Raw genomic sequence first — 14,084 nt, 5'->3', positions numbered from 1 at the left:
CACACCAGACCAATCACTAGAGAGAGAGAGAGAGGTTAGATTAGATACTACATATAGTAGAATACACCCCACACCAGACCAATCACTAGAGAGAGAGGTTAGATTAGATACTACATATAGTAGAATACACCTCACACCAGACCAATCACTAGAGAGAGAGGTTAGATTAGATACTACATATAGTAGAATACACCTCACACCAGACCAATCACTAGAGAGAGAGAGGTTAGATTAGATACTACATATAGTAGAATACACCTCACACCAGACCAATCACTAGAGAGAGAGAGGTTAGATTAGATACTACATATAGTAGAATACACCTCACACCAGACCAATCACTAGAGAGAGAGAGAGGTTAGATTAGATACTACATATAGTAGAATACACCTCACACCAGACCAATCACTAGAGAGAGAGAGGTTAGATACTACATATAGTAGAATATACCTCACACCAGACCAATCACTAGAGAGAGAGAGAGAGGTTAGATTAGATACTACATATAGTAGAATACACCTCACACCAGACCAATCACTAGAGAGAGAGAGAGGTTAGATTAGATACTACATATAGTAGAATATACCTCACACCAGACCAATCACTAGAGAGAGAGAGAGGTTAGATTAGATACTACATATAGTAGAATACACCTCACACCAGACCAATCACTAGAGAGAGAGAGAGGTTAGATTAGATACTACATATAGTAGAATACACCTCACACCAGACCAATCACTAGAGAGAGAGAGGTTAGATTAGATACTACATATAGTAGAATACACCTCACACCAGACCAATCACTAGAGAGAGAGAGAGGTTAGATTAGATACTACATATAGTAGAATACACCTCACACCAGACCAATCACTAGAGAGAGAGAGAGGTTAGATTAGATACTACATATAGTAGAATACACCTCACACCAGACCAATCACTAGAGAGAGAGAGAGAGGTTAGATTAGATACTACATATAGTAGAATACACCTCACACCAGACCAATCACTAGAGAGAGAGAGAGGTTAGATTAGATACTACATATAGTAGAATACACCTCACACCAGACCAATCACTAGAGAGAGAGAGGTTAGATTAGATACTACATATAGTAGAATACACCTCACACCAGACCAATCACTAGAGAGAGAGAGGTTAGATTAGATACTACATATAGTAGAATACACCTCACACCAGACCAATCACTAGAGAGAGAGAGAGAGGTTAGATTAGATACTACATATAGTAGAATACACCCCACACCAGACCAATCACTAGAGAGAGAGAGGTTAGATTAGATACTACATATAGTAGAATACACCTCACACCAGACCAATCACTAGAGAGAGAGAGGTTAGATTAGATACTACATATAGTAGAATACACCTCACACCAGACCAATCACTAGAGAGAGAGAGAGAGAGGTTAGATTAGATACTACATATAGTAGAATACACCTCACACCAGACCAATCACTAGAGAGAGAGGTTAGATTAGATACTACATATAGTAGAATACACCTCACACCAGACCAATCACTAGAGAGAGAGAGGTTAGATTAGATACTACATATAGTAGAATACACCTCACACCAGACCAATCACTAGAGAGAGAGGTTAGATTAGATACTACATATAGTAGAATACACCTCACACCAGACCAATCACTAGAGAGAGAGAGGTTAGATTAGATACTACATATAGTAGAATATACCTCACACCAGACCAATCACTAGAGAGAGAGAGGTTAGATTAGATACTACATATAGTAGAATACACCTCAAACCAGACCAATCACTAGAGAGAGAGAGGTTAGATTAGATACTACATATAGTAGAATACACCTCACACCAGACCAATCACTAGAGAGAGAAAGGTTAGATACTACATATAGTAGAATACACCCCACACCAGACCAATCACTAGAGAGAGAGGTTAGATTAGATACTACATATAGTAGAATACACCTCACATCAGACCAATCACTAGAGAGAGAGAGGTTAGATTAGATACTACATATAGTAGAATACACCTCACACCAGACCAATCACTAGAGAGAGAAAGGTTAGATACTACATATAGTAGAATACACCCCACACCAGACCAATCACTAGAGAGAGAGAGGTTAGATTAGATACTACATATAGTAGAATATACCTCACACCAGACCAATCACTAGAGAGAGAGAGAGAGGTTAGATTAGATACTACATATAGTAGAATACACCTCACACCAGACCAATCACTAGAGAGAGAGAGAGAGGTTAGATTAGATACTACATATAGTAGAATACACCCCACACCAGACCAATCACTAGAGAGAGAGGTTAGATTAGATACTACATATAGTAGAATACACCTCACACCAGACCAATCACTAGAGAGAGAGGTTAGATTAGATACTACATATAGTAGAATACACCTCACACCAGACCAATCACTAGAGAGAGAGAGGTTAGATTAGATACTACATATAGTAGAATACACCTCACACCAGACCAATCACTAGAGAGAGAGAGGTTAGATTAGATACTACATATAGTAGAATACACCTCACACCAGACCAATCACTAGAGAGAGAGAGAGGTTAGATTAGATACTACATATAGTAGAATACACCTCACACCAGACCAATCACTAGAGAGAGAGAGGTTAGATACTACATATAGTAGAATATACCTCACACCAGACCAATCACTAGAGAGAGAGAGAGAGGTTAGATTAGATACTACATATAGTAGAATACACCTCACACCAGACCAATCACTAGAGAGAGAGAGAGGTTAGATTAGATACTACATATAGTAGAATACACCTCACACCAGACCAATCACTAGAGAGAGAGAGAGGTTAGATTAGATACTACATATAGTAGAATACACCTCACACCAGACCAATCACTAGAGAGAGAGAGAGGTTAGATTAGATACTACATATAGTAGAATACACCTCACACCAGACCAATCACTAGAGAGAGAGAGGTTAGATTAGATACTACATATAGTAGAATACACCTCACACCAGACCAATCACTAGAGAGAGAGAGAGGTTAGATTAGATACTACATATAGTAGAATACACCTCACACCAGACCAATCACTAGAGAGAGAGAGAGGTTAGATTAGATACTACATATAGTAGAATACACCTCACACCAGACCAATCACTAGAGAGAGAGAGAGGTTAGATTAGATACTACATATAGTAGAATACACCTCACACCAGACCAATCACTAGAGAGAGAGAGAGGTTAGATTAGATACTACATATAGTAGAATACACCTCACACCAGACCAATCACTAGAGAGAGAGAGGTTAGATTAGATACTACATATAGTAGAATACACCTCACACCAGACCAATCACTAGAGAGAGAGAGGTTAGATTAGATACTACATATAGTAGAATACACCTCACACCAGACCAATCACTAGAGAGAGAGAGAGAGGTTAGATTAGATACTACATATAGTAGAATACACCCCACACCAGACCAATCACTAGAGAGAGAGAGGTTAGATTAGATACTACATATAGTAGAATACACCTCACACCAGACCAATCACTAGAGAGAGAGAGGTTAGATTAGATACTACATATAGTAGAATACACCTCACACCAGACCAATCACTAGAGAGAGAGAGAGAGGTTAGATTAGATACTACATATAGTAGAATACACCTCACACCAGACCAATCACTAGAGAGAGAGAGGTTAGATTAGATACTACATATAGTAGAATACACCTCACACCAGACCAATCACTAGAGAGAGAGAGGTTAGATTAGATACTACATATAGTAGAATACACCTCACACCAGACCAATCACTAGAGAGAGAGGTTAGATTAGATACTACATATAGTAGAATACACCTCACACCAGACCAATCACTAGAGAGAGAGAGGTTAGATTAGATACTACATATAGTAGAATACACCTCACACCAGACCAATCACTAGAGAGAGAGAGAGGTTAGATTAGATACTACATATAGTAGAATACACCTCACACCAGACCAATCACTAGAGAGAGAGAGGTTAGATTAGATACTACATATAGTAGAATACACCTCACACCAGACCAATCACTAGAGAGAGAGAGGTTAGATTAGATACTACATATAGTAGAATACACCTCACACCAGACCAATCACTAGAGAGAGAGAGAGGTTAGATTAGATACTACATATAGTAGAATACACCTCACACCAGACCAATCACTAGAGAGAGAGAGAGGTTAGATTAGATACTACATATAGTAGAATACACCTCACACCAGACCAATCACTAGAGAGAGAGAGAGAGGTTAGATTAGATACTACATATAGTAGAATACACCTCACACCAGACCAATCACTAGAGAGAGAGAGGTTAGATTAGATACTACATATAGTAGAATACACCTCACACCAGACCAATCACTAGAGAGAGAGAGAGAGGTTAGATTAGATACTACATATAGTAGAATACACCTCACACCAGACCAATCACTAGAGAGAGAGAGAGGTTAGATTAGATACTACATATAGTAGAATACACCTCACACCAGACCAATCACTAGAGAGAGAGAGGTTAGATTAGATACTACATATAGTAGAATACACCCCACACCAGACCAATCACTAGAGAGAGAGAGGTTAGATTAGATACTACATATAGTAGAATACACCTCACACCAGACCAATCACTAGAGAGAGAGAGGTTAGATTAGATACTACATATAGTAGAATACACCTCACACCAGACCAATCACTAGAGAGAGAGAGAGGTTAGATTAGATACTACATATAGTAGAATACACCTCACACCAGACCAATCACTAGAGAGAGAGGTTAGATTAGATACTACATATAGTAGAATACACCTCACACCAGACCAATCACTAGAGAGAGAGAGGTTAGATTAGATACTACATATAGTAGAATACACCTCACACCAGACCAATCACTAGAGAGAGAGGTTAGATTAGATACTACATATAGTAGAATACACCTCACACCAGACCAATCACTAGAGAGAGAGAGAGGTTAGATTAGATACTACATATAGTAGAATACACCTCACACCAGACCAATCACTAGAGAGAGAGAGAGGTTAGATTAGATACTACATATAGTAGAATACACCTCACACCAGACCAATCACTAGAGAGAGAGAGAGAGGTTAGATTAGATACTACATATAGTAGAATACACCTCACACCAGACCAATCACTAGAGAGAGAGGTTAGATTAGATACTACATATAGTAGAATACACCTCACACCAGACCAATCACTAGAGAGAGAGAGAGAGGTTAGATTAGATACTACATATAGTAGAATACACCTCACACCAGACCAATCACTAGAGAGAGAGAGAGAGGTTAGATTAGATACTACATATAGTAGAATACACCTCACACCAGACCAATCACTAGAGAGAGAGAGAGAGGTTAGATTAGATACTACATATAGTAGAATACACCTCACACCAGACCAATCACTAGAGAGAGAGAGGTTAGATTAGATACTACATATAGTAGAATATACCTCACACCAGACCAATCACTAGAGAGAGAGAGAGAGGTTAGATTAGATACTACATATAGTAGAATACACCTCACACCAGACCAATCACTAGAGAGAGAGAGGTTAGATACTACATATAGTAGAATATACCTCACACCAGACTAATCACTAGAGAGAGAGAGAGAGAGGTTAGATTAGATACTACATATAGTAGAATACACCTCACACCAGACCAATCACTAGAGAGAGAGAGAGAGGTTAGATTAGATACTACATATAGTAGAATACACCTCACACCAGACCAATCACTAGAGAGAGAGAGAGGTTAGATTAGATACTACATATAGTAGAATACACCTCACACCAGACCAATCACTAGAGAGAGAGAGAGGTTAGATTAGATACTACATATAGTATAATACACCTCACACCAGACCAATCACTAGAGAGAGAGATAGAGGTTAGATTAGATACTACATATAGTAGAATATACCTCACACCAGACCAATCACTAGAGAGAGAGAGGTTAGATTAGATACTACATATAGTAGAATACACCTCACACCAGACCAATCACTAGAGAGAGAGAGGTTAGATTAGATACTACATATAGTAGAATACACCTCACACCAGACCAATCACTAGAGAGAGGTTAGATTAGATACTACATATAGTAGAATACACCTCACACCAGACCAATCACTAGAGAGAGAGAGAGGTTAGATTAGATACTACATATAGTAGAATACACCTCACACCAGACCAATCACTAGAGAGAGAGAGGTTAGATTAGATACTACATATAGTAGAATACACCTCACACCAGACCAATCACTAGAGAGAGAGAGGTTAGATTAGATACTACATATAGTAGAATACACCTCACACCAGACCAATCACTAGAGAGAGAGAGGTTAGATTAGATACTACATATAGTAGAATACACCTCACACCAGACCAATCACTAGAGAGAGAGAGGTTAGATTAGATACTACATATAGTAGAATACACCTCACACCAGACCAATCACTAGAGAGAGAGGTTAGATTAGATACTACATATAGTAGAATACACCCCACACCAGACCAATCACTAGAGAGAGAGAGAGGTTAGATTAGATACTACATATAGTAGAATACACCTCACACCAGACCAATCACTAGAGAGAGAGAGAGAGAGGTTAGATTAGATACTACATATAGTAGAATACACCTCACACCAGACCAATCACTAGAGAGAGAGGTTAGATTAGATACTACATATAGTAGAATACACCTCACACCAGACCAATCACTAGAGAGAGAGAGAGAGGTTAGATTAGATACTACATATAGTAGAATACACCTCACACCAGACCAATCACTAGAGAGAGAGAGAGAGGTTAGATTAGATACTACATATAGTAGAATACACCTCACACCAGACCAATCACTAGAGAGAGAGAGGTTAGATTAGATACTACATATAGTAGAATACACCTCACACCAGACCAATCACTAGAGAGAGAGAGAGGTTAGATTAGATACTACATATAGTAGAATACACCTCACACCAGACCAATCACTAGAGAGAGAGAGAGGTTAGATTAGATACTACATATAGTAGAATACACCTCACACCAGACCAATCACTAGAGAGAGAGAGAGAGGTTAGATTAGATACTACATATAGTAGAATACACCTCACACCAGACCAATCACTAGAGAGAGAGAGGTTAGATTAGATACTACATATAGTAGAATACACCTCACACCAGACCAATCACTAGAGAGAGGTTAGATACTACATATAGTAGAATACACCTCACACCAGACCAATCACTAGAGAGAGAGAGAGAGAGGTTAGATTAGATACTACATATAGTAGAATATACCTCACACCAGACCAATCACTAGAGAGAGAGAGAGGTTAGATTAGATACTACATATAGTAGAATACACCTCACACCAGACCAATCACTAGAGAGAGAGAGGTTAGATTAGATACTACATATAGTAGAATACACCTCACACCAGACCAATCACTAGAGAGAGAGAGGTTAGATTAGATACTACATATAGTAGAATACACCTCACACCAGACCAATCACTAGAGAGAGAGAGGTTAGATTAGATACTACATATAGTAGAATACACCTCACACCAGACCAATCACTAGAGAGAGAGAGGTTAGATTAGATACTACATATAGTAGAATACACCTCACACCAGACCAATCACTAGAGAGAGAGAGGTTAGATTAGATACTACATATAGTAGAATACACCTCACACCAGACCAATCACTAGAGAGAGAGAGAGAGGTTAGATTAGATACTACATATAGTAGAATACACCTCACACCAGACCAATCACTAGAGAGAGAGAGAGAGGTTAGATTAGATACTACATATAGTAGAATACACCTCACACCAGACCAATCACTAGAGAGAGAGAGAGGTTAGATTAGATACTACATATAGTAGAATACACCTCACACCAGACCAATCACTAGAGAGAGAGAGAGGTTAGATTAGATACTACATATAGTAGAATACACCCCACACCAGACCAATCACTAGAGAGAGAGAGGTTAGATTAGATACTACATATAGTAGAATACACCTCACACCAGACCAATCACTAGAGAGAGAGAGAGAGGTTAGATTAGATACTACATATAGTAGAATACACCTCACACCAGACCAATCACTAGAGAGAGAGAGGTTAGATTAGATACTACATATAGTAGAATACACCTCACACCAGACCAATCACTAGAGAGAGAGAGAGGTTAGATTAGATACTACATATAGTAGAATACACCTCACACCAGACCAATCACTAGAGAGAGAGAGGTTAGATACTACATATAGTAGAATATACCTCACACCAGACCAATCACTAGAGAGAGAGAGGTTAGATTAGATACTACATATAGTAGAATACACCTCACACCAGACCAATCACTAGAGAGAGAGAGAGAGAGACAGAGAGAGAGAGACAGAGAGAGAGAGAGAGAGAGAGAGACAGAGAGACAGAGAGAGAGACAGAGAGAGAGAGACAGAGAGAGAGAGACAGAGAGAGAGAGACAGAGAGAGAGAGACAGAGAGAGACAGAGAGAGACAGAGAGAGAGAGACAGAGAGAGACAGAGAGAGACAGAGAGAGAGAGAGAGAGAGACAGAGAGAGAGAGAGAGAGAGAGAGAGAGAGAGAGAGAGAGAGAGAGAGAGAGAGAGAGAGAGAGAGAGAGAGAGAGAGAGAGAGAGAGAGAGAGAGAGAGAGGAGAGAGAGAGAGAGAGAGAGAGAGAGAAATACTTACAGGAAGAGATTAGCTGCTCATTTAAAAACTGAACACATTATTAGTGACATGTCACTTTGAATGCCTCTCATATATACACCCCGTTTCCTTTCAACAAATCCCCTTTCTAGTTGATTCCTAGGGTGGAGTTTGTTGTGAAAGAAGACATGTCTAACCTGTTAGGATGAACTGCACCCTGTGGATGACTGTAAAGAGGAGAGAAGACATGTCTAACCTGTTAGGATGAACTGCACCCTGTGGATGACTGTAAAGAGGAGAGAAGACATGTCTAACCTGTTAGGATGAACAGCACCCTGTGGATGACTGTAAAGAGGAGAGAAGACATGTCTAACCTGTTAGGATGAACAGCACCCTGTGGATGACTGTAAAGAAGAGGAGAGAAGACATGTCTAACCTGTTAGGATGAACAGCACCCTGTGGATGACTGTAAAGAAGAAGAGAGAAGACATGTCTAACCTGTTAGGATGAACTGCACCCTGTGGATGACTGTAAAGAGGAGAGAAGACATGTCTAACCTGTTAGGATGAACAGCACCCTGTGGATGACTGTAAAGAAGAGGAGAGAAGACATGTCTAACCTGTTAGGATGAACAGCACCCTGTGGATGACTGTAAAGAAGAGGAGAGAAGACATGTCTAACCTGTTAGGATGAACAGCACCCTGTGGATGACTGTAAAGAGGAGAGAAGACATGTCTAACCTGTTAGGATGAACAGCACCCTGTGGATGACTGTAAAGAGGAGAGAAGACATGTCTAACCTGTTAGGATGAACAGCACCCTGTGGATGACTGTAAAGAAGAGGAGAGAAGACATGTCTAACCTGTTAGGATGAACAGCACCCTGTGGATGACTGTAAAGAGGAGAGAAGACATGTCTAACCTGTTAGGATGAACTGCACCCTGTGGATGACTGTAAAGAAGAGAGAAGACATGTCTAACCTGTTAGGATGAACAGCACCCTGTGGAGGACCGTAAAGAGGAGAGAAGACATGTCTAACCTGTTAGGATGAACAGCACCCTGTGGATGACTGTAAAGAGGAGAGAAGACATGTCTAACCTGTTAGGATGAACTGCACCCTGTGGATGACTGTAAAGAAGAGGAGAGAAGACATGTCTAACCTGTTAGGATGAACAGCACCCTGTGGATGACTGTAAAGAGGAGAGAAGACATGTCTAACCTGTTAGGATGAGCAGCACCCTGTGGATGACTGTAAAGAAGAGGATAGAAGACATGTCTAACCTGTTAGGATGAACAGCACCCTGTGGATGACTGTAAAGAGGAGAGAAGACATGTCTAACCTGTTAGGATGAACAGCACCCTGTGGATGACCGTAAAGAAGAGGAGAGAAGACATGTCTAACCTGTTAGGATGAACAGCACCCTGTGGATGACTGTAAAGAAGAGGAGAGGAGACATGTCTAACCTGTTAGGATGAACAGCACCCTGTGGATGACTGTAAAGAAGAGAGAAGACATGTCTAACCTGTTAGGATGAACAGCACCCTGTGGATGACCGTAAAGAAGAGGAGAGAAGACATGTCTAACCTGTTAGGATGAACAGCACCCTGTGGATGACTGTAAAGAAGAGGAGAGGAGACATGTCTAACCTGTTAGGATGAACAGCACCCTGTGGATGACTGTAAAGAAGAGAGAAGACATGTCTAACCTGTTAGGATGAACAGCACCCTGTGGATGACTGTAAAGAAGAGAGAAGACATGTCTAACCTGTTAGGATGAACAGCACCCTGTGGATGACTGTAAAGAAGAGAGAAGACATGTCTAACCTGTTAGGATGAACAGCACCCTGTGGATGACTGTAAAGAGGAGAGAAGACATGTCTAACCTGTTAGGATGAACAGCACCCTGTGGATGACTGTAAAGAAGAGAGAAGACATGTCTAACCTGTTAGGATGAACAGCACCCTGTGGATGACTGTAAAGAGGAGAGAAGACATGTCTAACCTGTTAGGATGAACAGCACCCTGTGGATGACTGTAAAGAAGAGGAGAGGAGACATGTCTAACCTGTTAGGATGAACAGCACCCTGTGGATGACTGTAAAGAGGAGAGAAGACATGTCTAACCTGTTAGGATGAACAGCACCCTGTGGATGACTGTAAAGAAGATGAGAGAAGACATGTCTAACCTGTTAGGATGAACAGCACCCTGTGGATGACTGTAAAGAGGAGAGGAGACATGTCTAACCTGTTAGGATGAACAGCACCCTGTGGATGACTGTAAAGAAGAGGAGAGAAGACATGTCTAACCTGTTAGGATGAACAGCACCCTGTGGATGACTGTAAAGAGGAGAGAAGACATGTCTAACCTGTTAGGATGAGCAGCACCCTGTGGATGACTGTAAAGAGGAGAGAAGACATGTCTAACCTGTTAGGATGAACAGCACCCTGTGGATGACTGTAAAGAGGAGAGAAGACATGTCTAACCTGTTAGGATGAACAGCACCCTGTGGATGACTGTAAAGAGGAGAGAAGACATGTCTAACCTGTTAGGATGAACAGCACCCTGTGGATGACTGTAAAGAAGAGAGAAGACATGTCTAACCTGTTAGGATGAACAGCACCCTGTGGATGACTGTAAAGAGGAGAGAAGACATGTCTAACCTGTTAGGATGAACAGCACCCTGTGGATGACTGTAAAGAAGAGGAGAGAAGACATGTCTAACCTGTTAGGATGAGCAGCACCCTGTGGATGACTGTAAAGAGGAGAGAAGACATGTCTAACCTGTTAGGATGAACAGCACCCTGTGGATGACTGTAAAGAGGAGAGAAGACATGTCTAACCTGTTAGGATGAACAGCACCCTGTGGATGACTGTAAAGAAGGCTCTTCTGAAGCGGCAGGAGAAGGACATCTTGGGGTGGGTCGACTCCAGGCGAGTCACCTCACTCACCTCCGCTACTTCCTCCTCTGGGTTATCCCCGATCAGCCTGGGAGAGAAGAGGAGAAGAGAGGGGAGAGAAGAGAGGAGGGGGAGGAGAGAGGAGGGGGAGAGAAGAGAAGAGGGGGAGGAGAGAATGAGAGAAGAGCGAGAGAGAAGAGAGGGGAAGGAGGGAGAGAAGAGGAGGGAGGAGGGAGAGAAGAGGAGGGAGGAGGGAGAGAAGAGGAGGGAGAGAAGAGGGGAAGGAGGGAGAGAAGAGGAGGGAGAGAAGAGGGGAAGGAGGGAGAGAGAAGAGGAAGGAGGGAGAGAGAAGAGGAAGGAGGAGGGAGAGAAGAGGAGGGAGGAGGGAGAGAAGAGGAGGGAGAGAAGAGGAGGGAGAGAAGAGGAGGGAGGAGGGAGAGAGAAGAGGAAGGAGGAGGGAGAGAAGAGGAGGGAGAGAAGAGGGGAAGGAGGGAGAGAAGAGGAAGGAGGAGGGAGAGAAGAGGAGGGAGAGAAGAGGAGGGAGGAGGGAGAGAAGAGGAGGGAGGAGGGAGAGAAGAGGAGGGAGAGAAGAGGAGGGAGAGAAGAGGAGGGAGAGAAGAGGAGGGAGAGAAGAGGAAGGAGGAGGGAGAGAAGAGGAGGGAGGAGGGAGAGAAGAGGAGGGAGAGAAGAGGAGGGAGAGAAGAGGGGAAGGAGGGAGAGAGAAGAGGAAGGAGGAGGGAGAGAGAAGAGGAGGGAGGAGGGAGAGAAGAGGAGGGAGAGAAGAGGAGGGAGAGAGAGGAGGAGAGAAGAGGAGGGAGAAGAGGAGGGAGGAGGGAGAGAAGAGGAGGGAGGAGGGAGAGAAGAGGAGGGAGAGAAGAGGAGGGAGGAGGGAGAGAAGAGGAGGGAGGAGGGAGAGAAGAGGGGAAGGAGGGAGAGAGAGAAGAGGAGAGAGGAGGGAGAGAAGAGGAGGGAGAGAAGAGGAGGGAGGAGGGAGAGAAGAGGAAGGAGGAGGGAGAGAAGAGGAGGGAGAGAAGAGGAGGGAGGAGGGAGAGAAGAGGAGGGAGGAGGGAGAGAAGAGGAGGGAGGAGGGAGAGAAGAGGAGGGAGGAGGGAGAGAAGAGGAGGGAGAGAAGAGGAGGGAGAGAAGAGGAGGGAGAGAAGAGGAGGGAGAGAAGAGGGGAAGGAGGGAGAGAGAGAAGAGGAAGGAGAGAGAGAAGAGGAAGGAGAGAAGAGGGGAAGGAGGGAGAGAGAGAAGAGGAGGGAGGAGGGAGAGAAGAGGAGGGAGAGAAGAGGAGGGAGAGAAGAGGAGGGAGGAGGGAGAGAAGAGGAGGGAGGAGAGGGAGGGAGGTGAGAGAGGCACAGCATTACAACACCATATATAGACATATGACATTTGAAATGTCTATTCTTTAGGAACTTCTGTGAGTGTAATGTTTACTGTTATTTTTTATTGTTTACTTCACTTGCTTTGGCAACGTTAACATGTGTTTCCCACAACAATAAAACCCTTGAATTGAAATTGAGAGGAGAGAGGAAGGAGTGAAAGGAAGGAGTGAGGAGGGGGAAGAGGGAGAGAGAGGAGAGAGAGAAGAGGGGGAGCGAAAGGAAGGGGGGAGGAGGGAGAGAGGGGGCAGAGCGAAAGGAAGGGGGGGAAAGGAGGGGGGGAGCGAGAGGAAGGGGGGGAGCGAGAGGAAGGGGGGAGGAGGGAGAGAGGGGGCAGAGCGAAAGGAAGGGGGGGAAAGGAGGGGGGGAGCGAGAGGAAGGGGGGGGAGCGAGAGGAGAGGGGGGGGGGGGGGTTCCATTACTATGAGAAAACACCATAGGGGTTGATAACAGGGTTAAGTACCAAACACAAGAACACAGACAAACAGGGAGAGACTACCTGTCCAATATGAAATGTCCAGTTGTGTTTTCTGCTGCGGGTCCTAACGACCACGACCCGATATGCTCTTCACTTCAGAGAATCTTAGAAAGAGAAACCATAGTTACCGTATGCCAACGTCCTCCCCTGTCCGTATGATCCACTCCAGAGAGAGGAGAACCCAGTGTTGGTACTGTTCATTCTGCTGCACCAGATAGTCAGAGGCTTCCTTCATAGACAGACTCCTGTTGGCCTGCTGCTGCTGCTCCGGGTCTGTACAGTCATGTTGGCCTGATGGGGACAACATGAACGTGAGCTGCAGATAAACCACTTATTATTAGACAGGCAGGCAGACAGACAGACGGGCGGAGACAGACAGACAGGCGGGCGGAGACAGACAGACAGGCGGGCGGAGACAGACAGACAGAGGGACAGACGGACACCTCATTTCAACAATAATCCACCGAGGTAAGATTTCAAACTATCCTTGAGCAGTTAGTGTCATCATTACAGCTAAAAAAGGCATTTGTCATTTGACAACACACACTGAGTGGACCAAAAATTAA

At 43.1% G+C, this 14,084-nt stretch overlaps 1 protein-coding gene across 2 annotated transcripts in view; it reads right to left on the bottom strand.

Annotated features, from left to right (window-relative positions):
• The window catches only part of LOC106591410 (inner nuclear membrane protein Man1), a 47,075-nt gene that overhangs the window by 18,154 nt on the left and 14,837 nt on the right, over positions 1 to 14,084 (bottom strand). For both annotated transcript variants that reach the window (XR_014381246.1, XM_045714023.2), the window contains exons 4-5: positions 13,647 to 13,809; positions 11,601 to 11,746 (exon numbers count right to left, since the gene is read on the bottom strand). Coding sequence is in view for 1 of the 2 variants with exons in the window: in XM_045714023.2 (XP_045569979.1) it covers positions 11,601 to 11,746; positions 13,647 to 13,809 (309 nt within the window). In the remaining variant the exon portion in view is untranslated. The remainder of the gene's footprint in view (positions 1 to 11,600; positions 11,747 to 13,646; positions 13,810 to 14,084) is intronic.

Source organism: Salmo salar, chromosome 17, assembly GCF_965601325.2.
Source record: "Salmo salar chromosome 17, fSalSal1, whole genome shotgun sequence".
NCBI lineage: Eukaryota > Metazoa > Chordata > Actinopteri > Salmoniformes > Salmonidae > Salmo > Salmo salar.
Note: the sequence above shows the minus strand (reverse complement) of the source record. Positions and strands in the feature narration are given on the sequence as shown.